The sequence below is a fragment of the Penicillium canescens genome (assembly GCF_028828765.1).
Source record: "Penicillium canescens strain IBT 15451 chromosome Unknown utg000011l_segment0_segment0, whole genome shotgun sequence".
NCBI lineage: Eukaryota > Fungi > Ascomycota > Eurotiomycetes > Eurotiales > Aspergillaceae > Penicillium > Penicillium canescens.
The window spans coordinates 2,770,342-2,794,587 of NW_026703973.1; the positions used below are offsets into that span (position 1 = coordinate 2,770,342).

At 49.2% G+C, this 24,246-nt stretch overlaps 7 protein-coding genes across 7 annotated transcripts; 1 reads left to right on the forward strand and 6 right to left on the reverse strand.

The window, feature by feature from the left end:
* Positions 1–255: 255 nt before the first annotated feature.
* N7446_013769 (multidrug transporter) lies at positions 256–2,141 on the reverse strand (the record flags this gene model as incomplete). Its single annotated transcript, XM_058522509.1, has 3 exons — positions 256–571; positions 652–1,199; positions 1,284–2,141. The coding sequence occupies 3 exons, from the start codon at positions 2,139–2,141 to the stop codon at positions 256–258; spliced, it is 1,722 nt and encodes a 573-aa protein (XP_058365986.1).
* Positions 2,142–5,247: 3,106 nt separating this feature from the next.
* On the reverse strand, positions 5,248–6,403 carry N7446_013770 (uncharacterized protein; the record flags this gene model as incomplete). The annotated part of the gene is made up of 2 exons (XM_058522510.1): positions 5,248–6,104; positions 6,145–6,403. 2 exons carry the CDS (start codon positions 6,401–6,403, stop codon positions 5,248–5,250), a joined length of 1,116 nt encoding a protein of 371 aa, XP_058365987.1.
* A 2,952-nt stretch (positions 6,404–9,355) lies between these two features.
* Positions 9,356–11,782, reverse strand: N7446_013771 (uncharacterized protein; the record flags this gene model as incomplete). Its single annotated transcript, XM_058522511.1, has 8 exons — positions 9,356–9,641; positions 9,703–9,803; positions 9,858–10,132; positions 10,191–10,251; positions 10,307–10,418; positions 10,473–10,648; positions 10,698–10,886; positions 10,934–11,782. 8 exons carry the CDS (start codon positions 11,780–11,782, stop codon positions 9,356–9,358), a joined length of 2,049 nt encoding a protein of 682 aa, XP_058365988.1.
* Positions 11,783–12,680: 898 nt separating this feature from the next.
* Positions 12,681–13,194, reverse strand: N7446_013772 (uncharacterized protein; the record flags this gene model as incomplete). The annotated part of the gene is made up of 2 exons (XM_058522512.1): positions 12,681–12,974; positions 13,021–13,194. 2 exons carry the CDS (start codon positions 13,192–13,194, stop codon positions 12,681–12,683), a joined length of 468 nt encoding a protein of 155 aa, XP_058365989.1.
* Positions 13,195–13,360: 166 nt separating this feature from the next.
* Positions 13,361–17,083, forward strand: N7446_013773 (ATP-dependent RNA helicase ECM16; the record flags this gene model as incomplete). The annotated part of the gene is made up of 2 exons (XM_058522513.1): positions 13,361–13,623; positions 13,670–17,083. Exons 1-2 carry the CDS (start codon positions 13,420–13,422, stop codon positions 17,081–17,083), a joined length of 3,618 nt encoding a protein of 1,205 aa, XP_058365990.1. The 5' UTR covers positions 13,361–13,419.
* Positions 17,084–17,348: 265 nt separating this feature from the next.
* Positions 17,349–17,882, reverse strand: cwc21 (U2-type spliceosomal complex subunit CWC21; the record flags this gene model as incomplete). Its single annotated transcript, XM_058522514.1, has 1 exon — positions 17,349–17,882. One exon carries the CDS (start codon positions 17,880–17,882, stop codon positions 17,349–17,351), a length of 534 nt encoding a protein of 177 aa, XP_058365991.1.
* Positions 17,883–19,457: 1,575 nt separating this feature from the next.
* N7446_013775 (mRNA-binding protein PUF3) lies at positions 19,458–22,324 on the reverse strand (the record flags this gene model as incomplete). Its single annotated transcript, XM_058522515.1, has 4 exons — positions 19,458–19,873; positions 19,921–22,026; positions 22,074–22,230; positions 22,283–22,324. 4 exons carry the CDS (start codon positions 22,322–22,324, stop codon positions 19,458–19,460), a joined length of 2,721 nt encoding a protein of 906 aa, XP_058365992.1.
* Between the last annotated feature and the right edge of the window lie 1,922 nt (positions 22,325–24,246).

Here is a 24,246-nt window from a genome sequence, read left to right on the forward strand (position 1 = left end):
AAATATCTATAGTACATCTTTTGTTAACTGGTCAGAACCTTGATTCTTATCCGACGGTCTTAGGTCTTTGGATATACATGATACACTTCCATTCGCTGCTTTTGACCTGAGCGATCTTCTGAAGTATGGCAAAATAAAGTTCATTCTGCAATTATTTTCGGTCAGCATCCAACATGTTGTCCTGGAGACGTTTGCAATAACGTCGTAACACATCGTGGCCAAGGCCATCGCATTATGGGACAGACTGTGTCTAAGTTACGAAATCGCGAACTTCGATCTCGCTCTCAACTTCGCGCCGTAAATCCAGAGACCAAACATAACCAAGACACCAATCACACTTAAGCCACCCAAGACACTAACACCCTTCGCAACACCAAGGTTGATGAAGAGTGGTCTCGCGAACAAGATACTCCCGCAAGCCAGGGCGCTCCGCAAAAAGCCATTCGCAGCAAACAAGGACGCAGCGTATTGAGGGTACGAAAGAGGGACATATACGAAGACACACTGCATAATAACGAAGACGCTGGCAGCATAAAAAGTGATGCTGATGGTTGGCACGATCCAGTGGATGCTGGCGCGAGCGGTCAGCCGAATAGAAAGAGCCCAATGGTAGGGCCGAAGCAGGCGTAGAGAGCAGGCACCAGGCGGGACTCTTGCGCGCGCAGACCGTGCGCCATGATATCTGGGATGAGTATGTAAGTAAGGTAGAGACAATAGATAGTAACGCCGATTAGGCAGGCAACGAGCACGCAGGTGAAGACGACACCAATCATGCCGAGCGAGAACCCATAGTAGACAGGATAAACTAGCGGGAACACCTCGAAGAACCTATAGTAAATGCTGTAAACTAGAGCCGTATACAGGTCCACGAATGCGATTGCTGGATCCTTTATGGTAATCTCCATCGGCTTAGCGATGGCATTCATCAGGATAGCTGAAGGCCGGAGGTTCTTTTGGTCGATTTCAGACTGTGCCAGGAGTCGCTTGTTGCCCGTTAATTGTCGGAGTCGAAGGGCGCGACGGAGCAGGATATTGGGGGTAGAAGTTTCAGGAGTAACATGAACATCACGATGAAGATAGGTCCAGCTGCCCACAGGATCTCCCATAATGACCAGCGTTATCCCTTGGCGGTGACCGCAAATCCAGGGAGTAGGGGCCCAATGGCTGGTCCACAGTAAGCTGCCGAGACCCAAGCAGTACTAGTCGTGCTTAAGCCGAGTTTCTTTACATACTGAGAAGATATACTCACAGCGCAAATTGTGAATAGAGGATAGAGTACATACAGTATCTTGCATCGTGGCCGCCCCGTTTGCCAGGCAAGGTCTTCCGAAGAATCCTTGGAGAAACCGTAGAACCAGAAGGCCAGCGAAGTTTTCAACAAGTGCAGTAGGAAGGGATAAGATGGTAAATAACGCCATTGTTACAGCGTATACTGGAGATCGCCCGATGACTGGAACCTCCGAGAGAGGAGCCCAGAGAAGAGGCTCAATACCGTAAGCTAGAACGTAGAGGGCAAGTGAGAGTGATGCGGCTGTTGGCCCAACATTGAACTTTCCCATAACGCCCTCCTCGCTCGAGGTGTAGATCGCGGAGCCAGTGTATACGACGAAGGTGTATAAGCAAATGATGAACGACACCACAAAGCGCTTTCCGTTGGACCAGTTTGGATGATTTGCTGCATCATCAGTGGTATACCAATCCATAAGGATGCTGCCATCTGACGACTTTCGTGGGATGATTGGTTTTGTCTGCGTCCGTTGAAGGGCAAGATCCGCTTCTATTTCCAAGCGCTCTTCAGAGAAGGGGGCAGTTTCTAGACGACTCTTCGTCCGGCTGAGATAATACATGTCTTCTGGATTATGATCGCGCAGATCTTGCTGGTCTAAATCCTCGCCGGGTTCAAAGGTTCCCGGAAGCCCAATTGCACTATCGCGTCTCGCTCCGTTCAGTGACCGTCTTCGTTCATTGGTGGTTGCCGTAGTAGTAGCAGCTTCCTGTCCATTTTCTGGCAAGTTGAGAACAGCATTTAATGTCGCTGGTAATTCGAAACCAAGCAACTCCTCGGGATATGGAAGAACCCTATTGCAAGTGACGAATCGGATGACCTGACCCAATGGGGCTTCTCTCAATATATCTTTCATAGCTGAGATCCGTCGCGAACGTTTTCGAAGATGGGGTGAATATTTTGAAAGTTTGTCAGTGATGGAGTCCAATTTGAGGAAGGGAAATGGGGAGTTTGAACTAAATTTGTCTTGAAAAGAGATAACAGTGATATTTAACCTATTCAGGGAGTTTCGACAATTTCTATGACTTAGCAATTAAGATATATATCTCCGGTTCTCAAAAACGTAATTTCCGATACCATGACAATATAGCTCTTAGATTTTGTGGGAACAAAATATGCGATATTTTACCGCTAGGTTAAAAAGGTGCACAACTTCTTACCTCTGCTGGTAAGTGGTAATCAAGCTATCATTTTCATCCTGACAGATTTCACTGAAAATGATATTAGCTTGAAATTGATATAAGTGCTGACAGGTTGAAATCGATAAAATCACGCTATGATAAGCAAGGGAGAGAATCAAAGCACGCATCCAATACTCCGTACGCTCTCAGTATGATACTCATGATGAGAGATGTGCACGCTTCTTGGTCGCTGTGATCACTCGCCCAGGCGGTACCATCCGCCACAGACGAAAGTGGCAACGCTCTTTGTTAAGCTATCGCGTCGATTTACTGTATGTTTAAGCTCCAAGCTAAATTCAAAACTATACAAAAAGAGACGCGAATATCGGGCTTATATATATTGGATCGGTCTATTTCTTCTACCCTGAAACAATGGGCCTCAGTTTGGAGAGAATAGAGGACCTGTTTCAGAAAGACTTATCTATCCCTGAGACAGTTCGATTGGCCGATAGATGGGCTACTTTGCCCCCGGGTGCAGATGTACACGAAGAAGAAGCTAAGGCAAAGGTACAGCAGATTGAACATTATGAAGATGAATCTGCGTGATTTCAATGATTCGAGCGGGCCCAGAAGTTACAAAGAGGATATCAGATGGGTCGAAACGGTCTGGCCTCAGGTGCTGTGTTTGCATTACTATTTGCCCTGCCTAAACTAGCCAGGTCTCGATAGAACCGCAAATATACGGATTAAGATTCATGAGCGAGCTGTAAGAGTATGTGTTTGAGTAATGGCCAGTCGCTTTTTGTGACACGTCCAGTTGACCTTCTAAAGTGATATATCTTCACAAAACAATTAACGGTAGTGAGTCGTTTGGTGTGGGACTACAAACAAGTCTCACTGATCTATCTATACAGCCTATATAGTTTTAAGCCCCTGTAGTCATGTCACCTTTTAATACTAAGCCTAGTACGTACGACTACAGGGTGTGGGGGCTGCATACTAAATAGAAGTACCTCGGATCCATAACCGCTGATTCTGGGGCATTAGCAGTGCCCAGGAATTGATGCATTTTACCGATTAACGCATTGGAAATACAATTACTGCATGAGACATAATCGAGCTTATTGAGCGTAGGTAGGGTCTACGGCAGTCTAATAAGGCCATCAGCTCAAAACTAATTTCCCCCATACAAACCTCTCACCCTAAGCACACCCACTCAGCCAGGCGGCGTCATTCAGCACGCTACTGCAACAGCGTATCGAGTTTGCAGTCAATGGATACGACACTCCTAAACTGCCGGGACAGAAACGTTTCCCGCCATCCTGGACGGTAGACACCGCTGGCATCTTCCGCAAGACCATCAGGGCTTTTGCCAAGCTCGGCCGTAGCCTGCAACGAAGCGGCGCAGTCAACGGTTTCCAGTCACGCCAACCCACTCGTAGTCGCGCAGCGACAGCACGACGACCGACCGCCACCACAGCCGGGTACACCATCTCGGCAAGGACGTCCGGTCTTAGCCCAGGCCTTGTGTACAACCCTATCCTGGGCAGTATCAATCGCAATCCGCGTCCCAGGGCACGCTCCTCGCCGGCGGGCCCTCAGTTTTCCCAGTACCGCCTCTATATACCGCCTTAGATAATTACAGCTTCGTACGAAAGCTATTCTTCTACAGTGACATAGCAAATATTTTAACACCATTGGACAGACCGTTTTTTAGACCGCCTATCGTAAACCGAAGAGTAAGTTTATATCATCTGTATTTCTCGCATGGCGCGTTTGCGCCGGTCGGGAGTCTCTATGTATTCGCAAACTCGTCCCGTATTGGTGCACATCAGACATGAGGGGGTGAGTTTCATCGCACTTTTTATGACGAATTCTGGAAAGTAATATATTAGTTGCCGTTGAAGGGGCGGAATCTATTGGCTGCAGCGAATAAGCTTACTTGCATGTTTGGCAGCCCGAGCGAACCTTCGGATGGCTTGCCCTCGTTTTTGCATCCTTGGCTACTGGAATCATCCTCAGTTCTTGGAAGGCTTAATTGCCTTATAGAAACGCACGAGGTGCCAGCCGTGGCTCATCTGACTTTGCTGGTCGGCCCAGGATAGCTGTTAGGGTTCACCCGCCTTAACTGAACAAATACAGTGACGCAGCAATAGTTTGGACACCTTTGATTACTCAGATTCTACTGGTTAAAAGTTCGATTTTTCAACACCCCTAGACTGGTTTCCCAATGAAACACTTAACTGTTATGGATTAGGTTGAATCTTGTCTTCTATAAAAAGCACTTACTGAAGCAAAAACGTTTACAAAGTAAGATGATATAGACTTACTCTTCGGTTTGCGATAGGCGGTCTAAAAAACGGTCTAAAAAACGGTCTGTCCAATGGTGTTAAAACATACATTTTAGACTCCTCAACATTGATTCCACCACGGAGCTAGAGACGACTTAAGTGAAACCGCCTCTAATTGAGAATGGCTCTATGGGGACTTCTGAATAGTCTGCTAAGGTTATTTCCTACTCTGTTGACCCTACGCCGAACAACATTCTATGAGCCTATGGCGATTCATTATGGTGAGAATTGATTAGGCATTCAAATCCCCGCAACAAAAGACCAAGCCAAATCCGGCGAGTTTCTAGTCTTTCTGCAATGGACTCGCGAGTAGATTCCAGTTCGCTGACCCCAAGGCCACGCACGCTATTACGCTTTGGTAGCATCAAAAAGACATCCTAGTTTGGTATCTCATCGGGCTCTAGGAAATTGATATGTACAGCTGAATTTGTTGAAGCTACTCGGTGAATAAATTTTCTAGCCATTTAATTGCAATTCCAGAATTCCTCGCCTATTGCACGTAGATGTTCTCAAGAGCTAGTATGATGCCCACCACTCGCTCGCGGTTTGGTAGACCACTGTAACGAAACCAGTCTGGATCTGAAACAAGACCAAGTAAATTAAGCCACAATAGCCAGTCCACTGGAGCTGTCCCACCTTTCACTCCTAGCTCAATGAAGAGATGTTTGCTCCATCGCTTCCGCCAAAACCAATCTGGTAACTTCCAACGAAACGCTAGTAGCATTTCCCTCATGTCGTTCACATCATTCGGCGTATACTGCACTGGGCAGATCAATTCGGCGATCAAGATAGCAATTTCTAGTGGAAGGCCGCTAAAACGACAAAGCGGAACAATGGCTTTAGTGCTTGCAAAACGCAAATTTTCTTCCTTGGCTCGAATGATTGCTTCTTGAACTGCACCAACAACGAGCGGGCTCAGAAAGAAGTCACAGCCGTACTCTGCATTAAAATAAGGCTCGTTTGGTCCGATCTTAGAGAACAGTAAATTTCCATAGGCCCCCCATAATTCGTTTCTGTGCCAGAATTTGCGGCAAGTCTGAACGACCTGGGCAAGGGCTGTTTTATTCAATTTCAGTCCTTCAATTTGACCGAAGAGTGCCCAGCAATGCGCGTGAACAATGTATCCGACCACGCTCCCTTTATATTGTCTGGGTTGTCTTGTAATGCTTGCGGCATAGAATTGAGTGAACTGAGTATCGTCATATCCGGCATATCTCAGACCGCCGATTCTTGCCGTCGCTGGATCAGTTGGCGTATAGTAAGGGCCGTGGTTTGAGCTCAGCATATTTATCCCCGTCAGGCGGAATTTCCTATCCGATTCCTTGATTACTGTTCTTATTAGTCTGTCTTGGTAAAGTTGATTCCCAGTAGTGGAACAAGTACTCACTAGCTCGGCAAAACATGGACCACAGCCGCGGACAATCAGCGAAGGATGCCTCCTCTATCTCATGAGATGTCACAAGCATGTGCTGCTTGGTTTTCAAATTCCAACGAGCTATCCATTTTCTTTTCCTGCTTAATATATCCTTGCTGGATTCATCGTCGGCGGCTGTAATTAACACCCCACACAGGAGACAGATTGGCTCCGGAGTGACACCGTTCGTGCTAGGATTGCCGCTACTGATAGTCGGGCGCAAAAGAACCATATTGATTCGGTAAAGAGAAATCTGAAAGGGTAATGTATCGGGACAAGTCAGATCGTTAGAAGCTGAAATAATCTCTTAAAGATGAGTGGGTATGTTTGTATGACGGACTTTTTAGTCGCTCAAAAAGATTAGTTAATGATGATCTCTACAACGTCAATTCAACTATGTTCCTACTATAGGAGCAAATAATGAGCCTCAAGTTTGCCCATGCATTGAAAAATAGCTCTATTTATATTATGGCATGAGATTGTACAAAACGAGAGAAGCTTAGCACACCTGAAGTCTTTGATACAGCAGCGTGTTAGTGCCGTCAGCTCGAAACTCAATTTCCCCCTATATCACTCACCTTGCCTCTTACAGTTTCAACTCTGGCTTGAAGAACATAATGTTTATTGAAAAGACCTATAATTTACTTTATTGGGAGGTAAGAAAAAAGAAGGAGGAAGGAGGCGAAAAAGAGAGGTCAAAGCAAGGCAAAATCAAAATGTCAAACAGTACACCCATTTCGAGGTCTTTATGTATAAAATTGGGCGACAGAATGACTTATGAGCTGATTACCATAACAGACTGCCGTACTTTGGTTGAATATGAACCTCCCACGAGCACAAGAGCATTCTCCAAATAACCTAAAGAGATCTTACCGCGTGCACGAGAAGATCACCCTTGTCGCGGCCAACGCGGAGATAACAATGAGATCGGGTCGGCTACGTCCAGTCCCATAACGCATCTGTCGATGTGTCCTTCGAAGATTCCCCCAGGCAAACATTAGCTGCATATAAGCTAAGTAGATTCTGTCAATTAGTTGTGCTTGTGATCACAGGAGAACCGTGACCGATGTACGTGTAGTATTATCCGAGCAATAAGACTTTTGGCAAACTAGCGAAATATATATTCGCATCAAGCATGTACAAGTTTCAAAATCTGCACAATTCTATCACTTCTGAGTGAATTACATCGATTTTGACAACAGTCATAGAGAAGAGATGAGATATTTATTGATCATCAACAATTCATATGTGAGCCTCCGAACCCGTCCACAGTACGTCGCGCTTCCACGTACGTGGTATGGAGCTACATACGATTTATCCACGACACAACCCTTCTCGCCCTAGATTGCGTGACTTTCAATTGGAACAACAGGGTTCAACGATCTTTTCACATACCTCCGTTTAGTAGCATTCGCCGCTAGGCGTGGATGCTCGATATATTATCAAATTCCTGTGTAGTCAGTAGAGGTATAGTACTGCTAAGTACCTTCTTCTTGATTATAACGATCCTCGCCGTCTACCTAAGGTAGACAGAATGTATAGATGTGAGACCACGCCTAGTCTCGGGGTTTAGATAGGTACCACCCACGCATATAAACCCACGCTCTCTCTCTGTCTCTCTCTCTGTCTCTCTCTCTGTCTCTCTCTCTGTCTCTCTCTCTGTCTCTCTCTCTTTTTCCCTCCCCCTTCCCCTCCCCCTTCTGCATCTCTGTAGTCTTGTCACAAATGCTATCCTATATGACTGATGACACTGAGCTACCGTCGTGATAGGAGATAAGCGCAGGGGTGTCTGATATACCAAGGTTGCATTCAATTTTCGCTGATTGGAATATATGAATTGTAAGCTTGTGAGCGAATGACGATGCCATGACAGCTACCGCTGCTGCTTCACGCAATACGTCACTATTTTATGGGTGCTGACCACATCAAGCTGCTACGACAAAACAGAAGTGTGCATCGAAAATGATAAAAGTGGACTTTTGGCATTAGGTAGCACCGCAACTAGTAATCAACCTCATGTGTCTCGACAATATGGCCTTGATAGCTTTCAAATCATCACAAAGACCACGATACTTGACGAATTCCGACAGAACGCCTCCCTCCTATGGACATTATTAGTGTGTTTTGTTGAATCACAACACAAAGTAACTCACCAGATGGTAGACCGGGTCAGGATTTGAATCGGTGATTTCCAGAAAGAGCTGATGTGTCTATTTCCTAGACTCGATGATAGATTGGAATAAACTAAATATGGTGGTGGGGATGGGGTTGATATGTTTCGAGAAGAGCCCCGCGAGTGATTTCAGCGTAACCAGAGAGACCACCCCTGTGGTGTTTCCCACAACTGAGGCTTCAGGGGGAATTTCTTGGTGATCTTGGCAGGGGCATAGATCATACAGTAGACAAGGCATCTTTGGTGCCGCTTGTACTTTGGATATGCGTTTCGGTCCGTCATGACCGGATGGTGTCAAGACGGGATGGTGTTGGGGGTGAGATGGACTGTGTAGGTGAGTGGTTGAAGAAAAGGATTCATCAACATTGGGGAGCTTCACGTCTCAGTATCAGGTCACTTACTCTAGGTACCGCTGCCTACCACCACCTTCTCTCGGTCAATGTCTTTATACATCGTCACAGCACAAGCCCGTACACAACTTTACGCTCCATCTTTATATCACCTTATGATATTGTTTAATCTACAAGTCGGCCGTTTTTATGGGGCCAGCATTATATCACGAAAAGATACAAGGGTGATTTTAGTGTGCATGCCATCTAGAAGACTAAGTCGGTCTCTACAGACTAGCCGAATGAAGTCGTCATTGAATCCCAAGTCTCGAGATATTGTATACGGCGTCGTTAGAGAAGAGCACAAAGGAATGTACTACACAGATAGACAGGTTGAATGCTTCTTAGATGGTACTGACTGTTCCCTCTTTTTTCATTTGCAATTCGATGTCTGTCAATTAGTACTCGCTCATGCATTACCCCGAGCTCCAACACATCCCAACTCATTTCTGTTCTTTCAAGGATTTCAGGCCTTCGCAACCATATTGCAAAAGACTTCACAAGAAACCAAAGACCAGTGGAGCCTCTGGTATCAACAAGAATTGCAGTAGCCACGTGGAAACCTGCAATGTAGAGCAAATGGACACGTACTTCCGATAGGAAGCAAGCGAACGTAGTGAAGTTAAGCACCATAGATGAAGGGTTTCCGGTTTTGATTGAGCTCCGCGGCAGGAATCTTCATGGGAACGGGGATGGTGTCCTGGAATAGCTCCACGGGGAGAGGAGCAGGTGCATCGTCATTCTCGAACGATACCTCAGGCGCTTTGTCCTTCCCTTTACCCTTCTCCGCTTTCTGATTGTCATTTGGATCAGTGCTCTTGTTGATGACCGGGACGATCACGCCACATTCCCAGTTGCGGCAGTTCATCTTGTACTGATTGGTTTTGGGTTCCTTGGTAAGACGGCCCCTGGTTTGTATTAGTACAGTTCAAGTAGGCGAGTATATCACTGATGTAAGAATATACGCACCAAGCACTCTCCGACAAGTTGGCACTTCCCACGTAAGCCCATCCCCGGCATTCATTGTGGTCTGGCAGGGGGATTGGCTTGGAACGGTGGACATAGGCAAGCTATGTATCAATATATATTAGCGCAAGGAGGCCTGAGGTCAGGTTGTAACTCACCTTGTTATGCATCAAAGATCCCCGCAAGCTCTCGCAATCTCTCAGTGCACGCCGAGGGAAATCCTCCTTCATCCACCACTTTGGATTAAAGCAGATCGTGCCCGCAGTATTATCGGGGTTTTGGTGTGACGCTTTCACAGTTTGGTCGGATGGGAAATAGATGCGGAAACGGTCCAGGCACTCTTTGTTGATTTCATTCACGAGTTTTTTGTGAGCTTCGGCCCCCGATTTGGTGGGTTTCGTACGGAGAGTGTAGTCCAGTACACCGTCCTCACCTAGAGATAATCCGTTAGATAATGCGTGCCAATTGTCCTGATGGAAAGGGGAACATACCTTTACAGGCGAGGTAGATCGATCGTAGGAAGCCAGTATTTAGGCTTCCCATAGACGATGTCTGGTTATCCACATGAGTAATTCAGTAACGCAAAGGGTGAAGGAAGATCACTAACGACGTAGTCAATGTTAATCGGTGAGGGTGAATTTAGTCCGAGAGTTTTCAGGGCGCGACCTAGGCCGCAGTATCCCGTTCGCCGCCACGATTCTCCGGTGTTAACTCCGCCGCTTTCATTTTAAGCTGAAGGTTTCGCCCAAGGTTTGGAGATGGAAAATACTTACATTGTATGAATAAACGCATATCGTACAGTTTCACTGAAGTCATATTCTTCCAGTTTTTTGATCACGTTGCGGTGAAGAGTAGTGGCCTCAAGGAAGTACACCAGCTCTTCGTAAAATGGAGTTCGGGATTTCTGGGTGGAGATGCCAATCTTGGGTAGATCAATAAGAAATACGGTCTGCCATGTTGTTAGAATCACAAAGAGGTGGAGGGCATCTATAACGAACATTTTCCATCAAATTTTCCCTGCCCCAGTCGAAGGAAGTAAGATTTGCAGTGGGAACTGCAATCCGCAGGTATGTGGTATGGAAGAACAGCATGAGCTTCGAGTGCATGCAAAATACCTGCGAATCCATGGGTGGGAAACACAGACGAACGTTCTTAATATCAGCAGTCTCCGAGATGTATTGGTCTCGCTTCAATATTGTTAGTCTGTATCAGCCCCGAGGAAGAATTTTCTTACCAGAGATTGATCATTCGCCTGCATCACAAGCATAAATCTAGTCTTCTGGATGTCAAGCTTCGTGAACAGCCACTCCATATCCCACAAAAACGAGCTGAAGATAGCGAGCTCTAGCTCGCTTCGTTGGATGACTTCTTCGATGGTGATATCATTTCCCTGGCGAGGAAAGCCATCTAGTGCCGTTTTCTTGACGGCGCCGAGCGGCCACTGGATCATGGGGCGGGCAGTTGGCTGGATATCAAGACCCGGTGCATTTGCCGCAGTCTGGGGGCAGACATATGTGCGTTGTTTGGGAACAGCATCCGCTCGAGGGATGGGACTTGACACAAGATGCTGCTGAGAAATAACCGGCTGACGAACCGAAGGAGACTCCGTTGAAGGAGGCGCGACTTTGGTAATCTTTCGATGGGGTTGGATTTCTGGGGAAGCTGCATCGTCGACGGCCTTGCGCTTAGCAAGACGAGCGAGACGTTCTTGTTCCATCTGCTTTCGGTCAAGTCCAGACAGTCCCACTGGAACAGAGCTAGCTTGGGTAGCAATGGAAGTCATGTCAGGTTTCTTGTCTTCGGGAACCTTGTCCTTGCCGTCGGTGTTGTCAATCTCCAAGGACATCGCCAGAGCTCGTTGTAGCTCCTCATCACCATGATCGTCTTCCGCCTCAGAGCTGACCACAGACTTTGACTTAGGGAAAACCTCTTGGATATCCGAGTCGTGATCAGAGTCGGCGGTCAAATCCACAAAGGTGGGATGGGATGCTTTGGATGAATTGCCATGCTGACGAGAGAGCTCCATGTCCCTTCGAGAAGCCTCGATAGCGGCCCTCATCTCGTAATCATCTGTTTCATGCATTTTTGCACGATATTGTGTGCCGATCAATAAGATTGGAGACGATGAAAGACCGATGAGACAATGAACAATGATGGAAGGTTTATGTAGGAGGCTCTCACGACGGTATCAGCAAAGGTGCAGCAAAAGACATATGAGCTGCACTTGCGAAGTTGTTAAATCGATATCGAGGTGATATATGTGAAAATTCTATACGCCTTTCACATTTTACTATGTTGCTCTCGCTGTCGCCGTGAAACCCCTGTTTGTCGACATGTGGTCACGTGGTGGGCCATCCCGCGATATCAAAGCATATGTATTTATAGCTTCTGGCTCAGTTGATCGGTTATATTCTAATTGAAGGTCTTATGTACTGCGATATTTTCGTTGATTCCGGAGCTAAATACATACATCCAACTATGTCTACTAAATATGTCACCCTCGTTATAAACGGAATGTTCTTCACTCTGACCGGCAGAAACCTCAATTGTTCTGGAAAAACTCATCGATACGAGCTTTGTGCATGTGCCATTGAGATGGAGAGTGGGCCATTCGAGAGGCTTAGCTGGGAGACTACGGGACACTTTCTTCAGACGGCAAAGACCAACTGAACATATCCACCCACGCGGTCTCTGATCGACATTCTTTTGCTGATGTCTGCAGGTGGTAGATTGTCAGCCTGGAGCCATCGGGTAGCTCCAAGCGGTTCTTGTCGTTCCATGGTCATTGTATCCGGTAAAACTAGATATTTAGCATATCCTGCACCGCTGTATCATTGACCTCGCATGTCCGGTGACAATGGATGCAAATTTTTGAAGTTGTTCATCGCCGAGAACAAATCCCTTGCTCATTTCACCATGCAGAAGTGGGCATTTGATTTCAGGTCTGTATGTTGTGGCTTTTCCTTCGTTCAACGACCGAATTAGATGCATTGTAGCACAAGATCGACAATCGCGAAGAATGCATCTCGATCAGCGGTTGCTTGGCCAAGTCCCAGGCCGACAACCAACAGCCGACTTTCACTGGGCGTTTTCGTAGCAATGGCTGTTGCAATTTGACGAGCGAGGAGCTGGCCAGTTGTATCTTGTCCAGGAGAGTGGCCACCCAGTAGAGTGGTTGAGGTCAAATTTTTGAAAGGCAAGAGGTTATCCTCTCCCTCGGGCATGGTGTGCATACCCTCAGTGCCGGGGTTGAGGTTCTCCATTGGTACGTGCAGCTGTAAGAAATTAGCATAGCTCACAATTCAATCCATTTCTACATACCCAATGTGCTAGTCGACCTGCTTGTGAGATCGTGACCATGATCTTATCGCTGAAGCTCATTGTGATGACATCTGTTTGGACCCCGTTTACCAACCCCGCAACCTGTTTTGTGGCCGCCGGGAAAGGGAGGACAAGGGATTCCTGCAAGGCATTGACATCAAATGGTGCAGCCATAATGATGAACGGTCCTTTATTTCTATATGCAAAGTCAAAAGGTGATAGAAGGTATGTTGTTCGACAACTGTGTCTCTCTGCTTCAAGAGCGGTCAGGCACTTCCCCACAGCCAACTCGGCAGTATTACACCGCCTCGATTTTTTTCCAGCAACGAAGAACAATTAGCTCGCAGCTCTCGGTTTCTAGCTATTTGACTTTTTCGGCTGTGGCTGTGGTATTTCAGTATGCCGCCCAAGTTTACGCCACGTCTGCGAAAGCAGAAACACCGGCAAGCCCAGGCTAATGAGCAGGCCGATACCAATGCCGCGCAGCTCGAGCCGGTCTCCAAGGACGAGAAAGAGGCACGACGACAGAAGCTGCAGGAGGAACTACGGGAACAGCATACCAACGTCTCCGCAAAGAAACAAAAGCGTCTAGACAAGTATATTGTATGTGAGCCGCTCGCATTGGAAGAATGGCTCTAACATTCCGCAGGAAAACAAACTTCGAAAGGAAGAGAACATCGAATTGTTGAAGAAACTCGCCAAATCCTCGGTCGATACCTCTTCACTGCAGAGTTCTAAAGATTTGGGCAAGCGCAAGAGACAGGAAGACCAGTCACTCCTACCGAAGCTTGGTCAAGCAGCGAAACGCGATGCTCCCGCCGACCTCTCCGGAGATGAGACCGACGACTCGGATGTCCATCTCAAGGTGTCCGACCCCGCGACAGACCCGCAGGTGGAATCAAAGGCACAACCTGATGTAGCTGTTGGTAGTGGATTGAAGCGGCCTCTGGAGCTCGGGCCTGATGGATTCCCGGTTCTCAAGAAGCGCAAGCGCGCGCCGAAGAAGAAGCCCGCACCTAAACCTGCACGAGAGGTTGCATGGGAGGGCTTCGATTCAGATGAGGAAGAGGGCGAGGACGACGAGGAGGAAGATATGAGCGACAAGGACGAGGCTGGATCCGAAAGTGATTTTGAGGAGGGTTCTGAAGATGAACTGGGTACTTCCTCCGAGGGCTCTTCGGAGGATGAAGATGACTCTGAAGATGAAGGAGACGAAGACGAGGACGAAGATATGGACGACGAGTCTGCAAAGATCCAACCGCGCCAGTCAGCCTTCAAATCTTGGGCGGTACAACAAATCAACGAAGCAGTGGGTTTCAAACCGAATGACGGCGAGGCCGTCTCCCAGCAAGAACAGGTATTCGACCCATCCAAATTGCCGCAGAAGGTCAGCGAGGAAGAGCCTCTTCCCCGAGAGCTCCAGGTTACCCATGGCGATCCCAACCGCAAGGCATACAGTGTCCCGGTGGACCGCTCGGAGGAGATCCAAGCCGCCCGTCTCGGTCTGCCTGTCGTCGGCGAGGAGCAGAAGATCATGGAAGCTATCCACAACAACTCCACCGTGGTCATCTGGGGTGCTACTGGTAGCGGAAAGACAACTCAGCTTCCCCAGTTCCTGTTCGAATCAGGTTTCGGCAGCCCAGACAGCCCGAACCCCGGTCTTATTGGTGTCACGCAGCCGCGACGAGTTGCGGCCGTAAGTATGGCAAACCGTGTGTCCCAAGAATTGGGTCAACACGCCGACAAAGTCTCATATCAAATTCGATTTGAGAGCACTGCTTCCAAGAAAACCGCTATCAAATTCATGACTGATGGTATCCTGCTGCGAGAGATTGCGGATGACTTTGCCCTCCGTAAATACTCTATCATCCTCATTGATGAGGCTCACGAGCGAAGCGTCAACACCGATATTCTGATCGGAATGGTCAGTCGTATCGTTGATCTGCGCAAGTCGTTGAGCGAGGAGGATCCGTCCGTGAAGCCCTTGAAGGTCGTCATCATGTCGGCCACTCTGCGAATCTCCGATTTCACTGAAAACGCGAGTTTGTTCCGCCATGGTGCACCTCCCTTGGTTCAGGCCGAGGGTCGGCAGTACCCTGTCTCTGTGCATTTCTCTCGCCGCACTCAGCGCGATTACGTTGAGGATGCGTTCCGCAAGGTATCCCGTGGACACCGCAAGCTACCTCCCGGTGGAATGCTTGTGTTCTTGACTGGACAAAATGAAATTCGCCAGCTTTCCAAGCGATTGAAGCAGGCTTTCAAGCCAACACAGCGGGGAGATACTACGAACGCAAAGGTGCAGCTCTCGGCCAACGAAGCACCTCTGGAAGCCGAGGATCTGGAGCTGGGTGAGACAGAGATGGACAATGCCGGTGTTGACGATTATGACAGCGACATGGAGATTACAGGCCTGGATGACGAAGAGGAAGACGACGGTTTCGATCTCGGCGAAGAGGCTATGGACTCATCAACACGCGTCCACGTTTTGCCTCTCTACTCGCAACTCCCCACAAAGGAACAGATGAAGGTCTTCGAGCCGCCACCAGAGAACTCTCGTCTCATCATCCTCGCAACCAACGTTGCTGAAACCTCTTTGACCATCCCCGGCATCAAGTACGTCTTCGACTGCGGTCGAGCCAAGGAGAAGCAATTCGATCTGTTCACAGGTGTCCAGAGCTTCCAAATCGGCTGGATCAGCAAGGCCAGCGCAAATCAGCGAGCCGGTCGTGCCGGTCGAACAGGCCCGGGTCACTGCTACAGAATGTACTCATCCGCAGTATACGAAGGCGAGTTTGCCGAATACACCGACCCCGAGATCCTGCGCACACCCATCGAAGGCGTCGTCCTCCAGATGAAGAGCATGGGACTGCACAACGTCATCAACTTCCCCTTCCCAACACCCCCAAGCCGCCAGGGTCTCGCAAAGGCCGAAAAGCTCCTGAAGAACCTCGGCGCGCTCTCAGCCGACGGCCAAGTCACCCCAATCGGCCGCCGTCTCTCAACATACCCGCTCTCCCCACGGTTCAGCAAGATGCTCCACATCGGTCACCAGCACGGCTGCATGCCCTACGTGATAGCCCTAGTAGCAGCCCTTGCAGTGGGCGACCTTTTCGTCCCAGAAAACCAACTGGACCCGAACCCCCCAGCCCCCAAAAAGACCAACGACGACTCAGACTCGGATTCAGACGTCGAAGAGAAACAAATCTACACAAATGCAGACCGCCTCGAAGACACAGAACGCGAACAACGCAACAAAGCCCACGCCCGCGCCCACCGCCTCTTCAGCAAACACGACGACACATCCGACGCCCTAAAAGCCCTAAGCGCAATCTGCGCCTACGCCTACGCCTCGGACGGCGAAGCCTTCAGCGACAAGATGTTCCTCCGCGCAAAGGCCTTCAAAGAAGCAACCCAGCTCCGCCGCCAACTAACTGACATCGTGCGCTCCAATAACCCAGGCCAAGTCCCCGATTACCAACCCCGCCTCCCAGAACCATCCGCCAAACAAATCAAAGCGCTCAAGCAAATTGTCACAGCTGGTTTCATCGATCAGGTCGCTATCCGCGCTGATCTGGCCCCCGTCCCGCCGGAGAATCAGCGCGCCTCCCGTCGTGCCATCGACGTGCCGTATCTTACCCTCTTCCGCTCGCGCGATGGGAGCGGACATCAGGAATTAGCGGAGCGTGCTGTTTACGTGCATCCGTCTTCCCTACTGGCTAAACTATCGCCGAGGGAAATGCCCCAGTATATCATCTACTCGCATCTGCAGCAGTCGTCTGCGGCGTTGGTGACTGATGCCCTGCCGAAGATCCGTATGTTCCCACTTGTTGTCCCCAGTGGACTTCAGCTTGCTGCTATTGCGCATGATACGCCGCTTATTGAGTATGGGAAGCCGATTGGGAAGGCCGATGCGTTGGATGGCGTCCCGCCTAGGAGGTCTTGTTGGGTTGTTCCCGCGCTTGTTGGCGATGCTGGGAGTACCGGTTGGCCTATGCCTGCTAAGAAGGTTGTTCAGAAGAAGGACCCCAAGGCTGGGTGGGTTATTGAGAAGTTTGTTGCTTGATGGGTCTTTTTATTTGGTTTTGCATTTGGTGTATATTATAGATGAGATGAGATTACGATATCCAGTTGTTCATTTGGTCATAAAGTTACTCACAGCATGGACATAGCATGATAAGAATGCAAGAGGAAGAAATATGAATGCAATTGACTCATTCCAAGCCTATCAATCTAACACCAAAGACACCATACAACCCAAGAACAAGAACAAGAATGCAAATGAATATCCATCCATACCCACGCCCCAAATCAAGCAATCAGACAGGAATCTAATCCCTCTCCCTCCTCCTCTCCCGATTATCCCTCGAATTCCTAGAACTAGAAAGCTCCCCAGTCTCCCGATCCTCCCGAATACCCAGCGCCCTCCTCAACCGCTCGCTCTCCTCAATCTTCGCCTCAGCAAGCTCATGAACCTGGTAAGACTTAAGATGCCTCTTATCCCTGCCCCCAGCAGCAGGCTTCTTAAACACGCCACTCCCACCCCCGCCCTCAAGCTCACCTTCCAGCTCCTTAAGTAACCGGACCCGAAGAATCTCGCACCGCGCATCAATTTCTTCTTCTGTAAGAACCTTCTCTTCATCATCGTCTGCGTCTTCGCCCTCCTCTTTATCACCCTCCTCCTTGTCCTTTTTAGAGCTTGTCTTCGACTTGCTGTTTTTGTTCTTGGCCAGCTTCTCCTCAATCCTCTCATTAATTTCCTCAAGTCGATCCCTCTCCTCCATGACGCGCACCTCAATCGCGCGCTTCCGATCATGTTCCAGGATCTGCTTGTCTGGTAGACGTTGCTTGAAGGGGCGATCCATGGGGCTGCTGCCGTTTGCGCCGCTGACTGGTGGGTAGGGGGCGCCATAGCCTGTGTTGCGGGGTTTGATGAAGGCGGAGTTTTTTGGACGTAGCCTGATGTGCCACTTCCCCTTGGGGTTGTTAGGCCGACATTTGAGGACATTTTGGGTGGTTGGTTGGTTGTGGTTGTGGTTTGGTGGTGGTTTGGTGGTGGTTTGGTGGTGAGGTGGTTAGGTGTTGTGTAGGTAGTTGTTGCGTTGATTGCTGGCCACGCAGATGTATTCAGTCGGCGACGATGTAACGCGCTATGGGTGGTGCGCGGAAGATATACGGAGGGAGTTTTCCGCTGGAGGGTAACTTGGCTGAGGGATGCTTGGAGATCAAAATGCGCCATTGGTTTTATCGGTCACGTGATGATAAGGCTATACTATGCTGAATGTGTCAACCATATACGAAGCAAGTTAAGCAGATATGATAAAAGGAATTACGGACAATGTAACAATCTTTTAAAGCTCTCTTTCATTATTACTACTTTCATCTATCTGGGCGTGGTCACAAGACCTAGCGAAAAATAAAATCAAGTCATAATGCATTGGAAATACAGACACAGCAAGAAAGGAAACGGGGGGACATTATTAGAATGTGAGCAAGACAAGGACAGGGGTAAGGAAGAGAATATCAAGATGGTAGGGGTAGCAACAAGCATGTCAAGCAACACTTTCCATTCTGGGGAACTCTAGATTGTGAGCTTGTATAGCCTAGTCTTGACAGAAACGAGGCAGGCTCAAACAGAACAGGTCTAAGGATGGACAGGTTGAGCAGAGATCGGGATGTACCGGCAGGTCCGAGATCACATTTCTAGTCGGCGTGGATGTTCAGATGAAGAAGTCACATAACATGGACCGTCCGACTGGACCTTGGGATGGGTTAAGTGTAAAAAGAAGCCGAGCTAAGCTGTGCTGTTTGTTTGTGTGCCATGAAGGTCATGCAAGTAGATAGAATCTTTTCTCATACGTCGATGAAGGAAATCGTACCGGGATCAACCGAGTCGATCCGGCGAATGTTTCTGATTGAAATTCCTGATAAGTCCCCTGTGCCTTCAAACCATGACCATGAACCCAGACCTTGACCCATAACAATAAACAATAGATAAATGAGACAAACAGGAAATAGGACCAGACGAGAAACACAAGACGCCATTTCATAGATTTGATCAGATCTGATCCTTGGACCAGTATCATAGACAGCGAAGGCATTGACAAGATGGGTGGTGAAACACCGTCGTAAGAGTAAATGAACATTTCAAGAAAGGACATGGAAAGAAATAAGAGGTTGAAAATAAGACATAGGAATCGACAGGTCCGAGATCGACAAGAAACAAGAAATAAAAACAAATCCCGGCCCTATTGTTGCGCCGACAAGCCATGTTGGTAAGGGGAGAATCACATAAGACGTTGGTGAGATATATCCGCGCCGGATTCCCCTGTATGTATACGCTCCATATTAGATAAAGAACAAGAATGTTGACTCGGCTCCGATCAGATCCGGATTAGAAATATTATGTTGGGCGAGCAAGTGATAATGTGTGCAACGAATTAGTGGGCACTGGTGACATCGACCGAGACGGTAACACCAGTGCTGCCCGTCTCGGGACTGGAGACCGAGGTCACTGTGCTTTTAGCGAGGCCCTTGGTCTCGAGGGTACTATCGACAGTGCTCTGGGGGTCGGTGGGGGGAGGGGTGGGGGGTGCGTTGCCCACAAATGCCCGTGGCTGTTCCGTGGGGAGTGAGCGCTTGATGGGTTGAGGAGAGGACTTGTGAGAGTTTGGGGGGGTGGTCGAGGTAGTGTGGGACATAGGCACGGTCGCAGGGGAGTTTGGGTCGAAGATGAGCTTTTCAATGGCGACAATCTGCTTGCCGTAGCTGAATTTCTTCAGCTGGCTGAGCAGCGGCTTGATCTGGTCAATGAGCGCTTCACGCTCTGCCTCCTTGAGTTGACCGAGGACCTTTTCTTTAGAGGGGTTAGTATAGATTGCGCCAAGGGAGGGAGGTACTTACGGATAACGTAGTTTCCATACTGGTCACGCATGAGACCAAGCAGAGGGCTCTCCCCACGGTCGTTGGGAGATGTCAACGTGGAGATGATATGGTGACGCTCATGTGGCGCACCGAACTCGATACTCTTTTCAACAACGTTGCTAGCAAACTTGTGCTTGGAGTAAGCGAGGAGCTGACCCATGACAATGTCAATCATGCGAGTGCGGTCCTTTTCATCACCGTTCTCAATCACATGCTGGATGACATAGTTGCCGAACTGATCAGGAATCAAGTTGGATGTGCAAGCGTGCAGCTCAGCCAGAATGGACTGGCGGTCGACCTCCTCACAGTGCTCCAGCATTCTCTGGATGACGCGGCAGCCGTATGGGTGGGCAGCAAGACGGTTCACCTGTCCGCGGAAAGCGTTGATGATGAACTGAACGTACTGCGAAGGAACACGCTCGATGGCCTTTTGGATAACATGGTTACCATTCTGGTCACGGACACACTTCAAGACGTGGTTCTCCAGCTCCTTGACCATGGCAGATTGCTGGTCGGTGAGGATATGCTCGAGAGCCTTTTGCACAACGCGGCATCCGTACATCTGAGTAGACAGGGCCAAGACGTGGCCGCGCATCTGGTTTGCCAGAATTTTCTTCTGGGTCTGGTTGCCATGCTCGAACAACTTCTGGACGACGTAGTTTCCGAAGACGTCAGTCATCAATTGAAGGCAGTTGGGCTGAATTTCGCGGAACACCTGCTCCTTCTCGTCGCTGTTCGCAGTCTCGAGCTTCTGCTGGATAAAGCGCGATCCGTGCTGATCTCCGCTGAACTCAACAACATGGTTGTAGATGTCCTTGAGCTCATACCGCTTGTTCCCCTTGCTGTTGGCGCGGAACTCTTCAAGAAGTGGGCTGCGAACAACCTGCGTGGGGTCATGGTCGCGTTGATTCCGAGAGACCAGAGCAGTTGCGCCCAGTCCACCCAGGTGAGCCACAGGGTAGAATCCTGACAGAGCGTTGAGGCGAGCAGTCTGGTAGCCTTGGTAATCATAAGCAGAGGAATACTGCATGCGCTGGCCAGCATTAGCAGAAGCTTGGGCAAGCTCCTGTTCATGGAGGGTGCGCAGTCGACGCTCGAAAGCCGCCGCCTGGCTATCAGTAACGCGACCGCCGGCATTCCGGTACTGGGCAGTGCCATCCACACCGGCGTAAATAGGGCTATCCATGCGAGCGTAGTCAGAGGGCGAAATGGAGCCAGTATCAGCAGTTCGAGACCGAGCTTGATACGCAATGTGCATGTCCTGTGCGGCTTCAGCGGTGTAGCCGAGTCCTTGGTAGGCAGGATCGTCGTTATTTTGATACTTCACACGAGGAAATGTGCCATCGAAGGAGGCGTGGGCGACGTAAGCAGGGCGCTGTACACCCTGGGGGTAGTTACCGTCGAGCTGAAGCTTATTGAATCCAGAGTTGAGATCCATCGAGCCGCCATAGCGGCCATCGACGCTGTGGTTTTCCGAGTAGAAAGAAGGATGAGCGGAGTGAGCTGGCCGTTGAGCGGCGTAGGAAGCGGAGTTGTGAGAGACGTGAGAGAGAGTGCTGCGGCCTTGGGGTGGAGAGATGGAATCCTGGATTCCAGAGCCTAGCGAGGAGATCCCCATGGAGGCGGCCATGTCATCCTGGCGCGCGCCTTCAAGCGCGTTCGAGAATCCAGCTTTAACGGGAAAGGTCGTTCCCACAGGACTTCCCCCAAGACCGGAGTTCATCTGTCGTCGACCAGCGAATCCACCAAATGTCATGCCATCGCCGGACGGGGAAACACCCTCGGAGGCAGCGTTAAGGTATGGACGCTGGCTTGCGGTGCCAGCTGAGGTGCCGATGCCAGTAGTGCGAGGAAGAGAAAAGTAGGAGCTATCACCAGCCTCGTTCATGACGGGCGCGCTGCGGTCATTGGCACGCGTCTGAATCGGAGAGGTGGCCAGGCCACGGTTTTGGAAGGTAGAGTTGCCACTGTTGACAGTGCTCCAGGGAAGGTTGGCGCGTCCTGACCAGCCATCGGACTCCGATGTCGACAGTAGAGAGCCTGAGCCTGACTTGCCTTCGAAAGCTGTCTCGCCAATGTGTTGATCTAGCGCACGTCAGTATAAGCTTCCTCCACGACCGACGATCACTTACCATCTCCGAATCCGCCTAGGTTCGAGTCACCCCAGATGTTGTTGTTCCAGGTAGACTTCCCAGCGCCGAAGCCCTTGCCGACATTGTTGCTGTGAGATCCGCGGTTGCGGTCGTTCATCCCTGATGAACCCATGTTTGAAGCCCGGCTCGCCCGTACCTGCACCGACGTTATTATTGATCCAATGGCTCCCAAGTCGCATCCCACTCACGTTATGTACGCTGGTTGCATTAGCGGACATCGTAGAAGCCATCCCAGGAAATCTCCGATCGGCGGATCGACAGTCGATATGTGCTCGAACGGCGAGCGACTATTTGCAGAAAGATCGAGGTCTGTTTTTAAATCACAGAGCTAAACGATGGACCGAAGTCGTTGACGGCCAGTATTTGCAAGCGGGCACCAGGCACCAGAAACGGCGTACACGAAGGAATATAAGACTGTGCAAAGAGCGACCCTTGTTAGCTACTGTTGTTGCATTGGGATGCCAGGTCTTGAGGAGCCAGGGTAGGGTGTACAGGGACTCACCAAAGGAGGGGACGAAGGGTGGAAAGAACGAGAGAAAAGCCTTGAATCTTCACAACCCAAGGACATGTACAGATTATACAGGGATCACGAAGAAGGGAGACGGAAGGGAGGAGCTCAGAGGCGAGAAATGCTGGAGGTGGCAGAAACGGTCGGGGACAGCAGATGCAAGGTGACAAAGAATTGGAACGATATTATCACCCTTTCTGTTTGTCGCTGCAGCAGTGTGGGGAGGGGCCAGAGTTGGCAGCCGGAGGGTTCTGAAGGAGGCGTCGCGACGTTACTCTGCTCCGTGCATGCTCCAGGAATCTCCCAGTTTGCAGATCGCCGTAGGACGATCCCCGAGAATGGAGTTAGGGCCCTGATAGGCAAGGGGGTTGTAGTAAGTGGAATGCGCTTCGATGAAACTCCCAGAATCTAGTGGGTCGATGGATGAGAATGTGGCAGAGAGGGCATTAATGTAGGTGCAGCTGTCACACAAGCGCCTGACAGCCCAAGCAGGTATAATGGGAATTCCTTTTGTGGCGTGTAAAAAGACAAAGAGAGAAGGAGAAGGAGAAGCAAAGGGGGGGAAGAAAGAAAGAGGAAAATGCGATAGATAGGAAAGAAAAATGATGCGAGTTTGAAGGAAGATCAGCCGCTGTATTGCCCGTAATACGATGACGATGAAGAAGGTCGATCCTGGCTGATGGCTTGGGGTACTTGCACCGCTAGCAAATTAATATGGTGGTAGAAGTACCCTGGCCCAATCATAATACATGGCTTGGGTTTCTGACGGTCACCGCGATCTCCTTCCCGGCGCTTCTTTTTAGCCCCTCCCAGTTACGATTTACATTCTCTCAATTAGGTCCAATATAGGTCACGAAGAGCTGGAATATAGCTATATTCCATGGTTGACTCACTGGCATTAACAACTCGACGCTGGAACATGACACTAAACTGATTCAGGGACACCATTTTTACCTGGTTGAGCGAGAAACCCTGAAGTCACCGAGAGTTTGATACCGGCCAATAGTTCCTAGCCACTACTTCCTCCCTGGCATGTGTTGACTTTCCATGGGCGAGGAGATTCAGGGTCAGAGCATACCAGCATCACAGTGCCGAACGGAGCCGACTATATGTACTCAGTAGAATAGCATAGAGAAGCTTTATAGTTCCCGGCAATCAACTTGGCCGAAGGTTTGCTGCGGGCCCACTGGACCCTCATAGATTAGTAGTTAAAAAGTGTTACACTTATTCCCTCTCTGTATCCTATGTCTATATTGACATTCTTAGGTCATTCCAGGTGGTGAGGGGTTTATTTGTATATTATTTGTATATCATTTGTTATTTGATTTGTATATTGATTGTATATTATTTCGATGTTATTATCACTGTTTATCTCTGTTTCTTGTTCCCCCCTCAACGATCTCCAATAGTCTCATAGTAGATGCAAATAAGTTACTGTAAAGAAAAAAACAGGTTTGAGAAACTTCTATAGACTCGGTCAGCCCCTTACTTCACTTCGTCACACTGACCCTTGGACCCAAAGGGTTCGGCATTGGCATCTAACCATCAAGCATCTGTCTGGCACTGGTATCTGCCACGGTATCTGCGGCATCTGACACTCCAGGGCTGGTATGGATCTGGCATGTTCTGAACAGTCATTGTCGT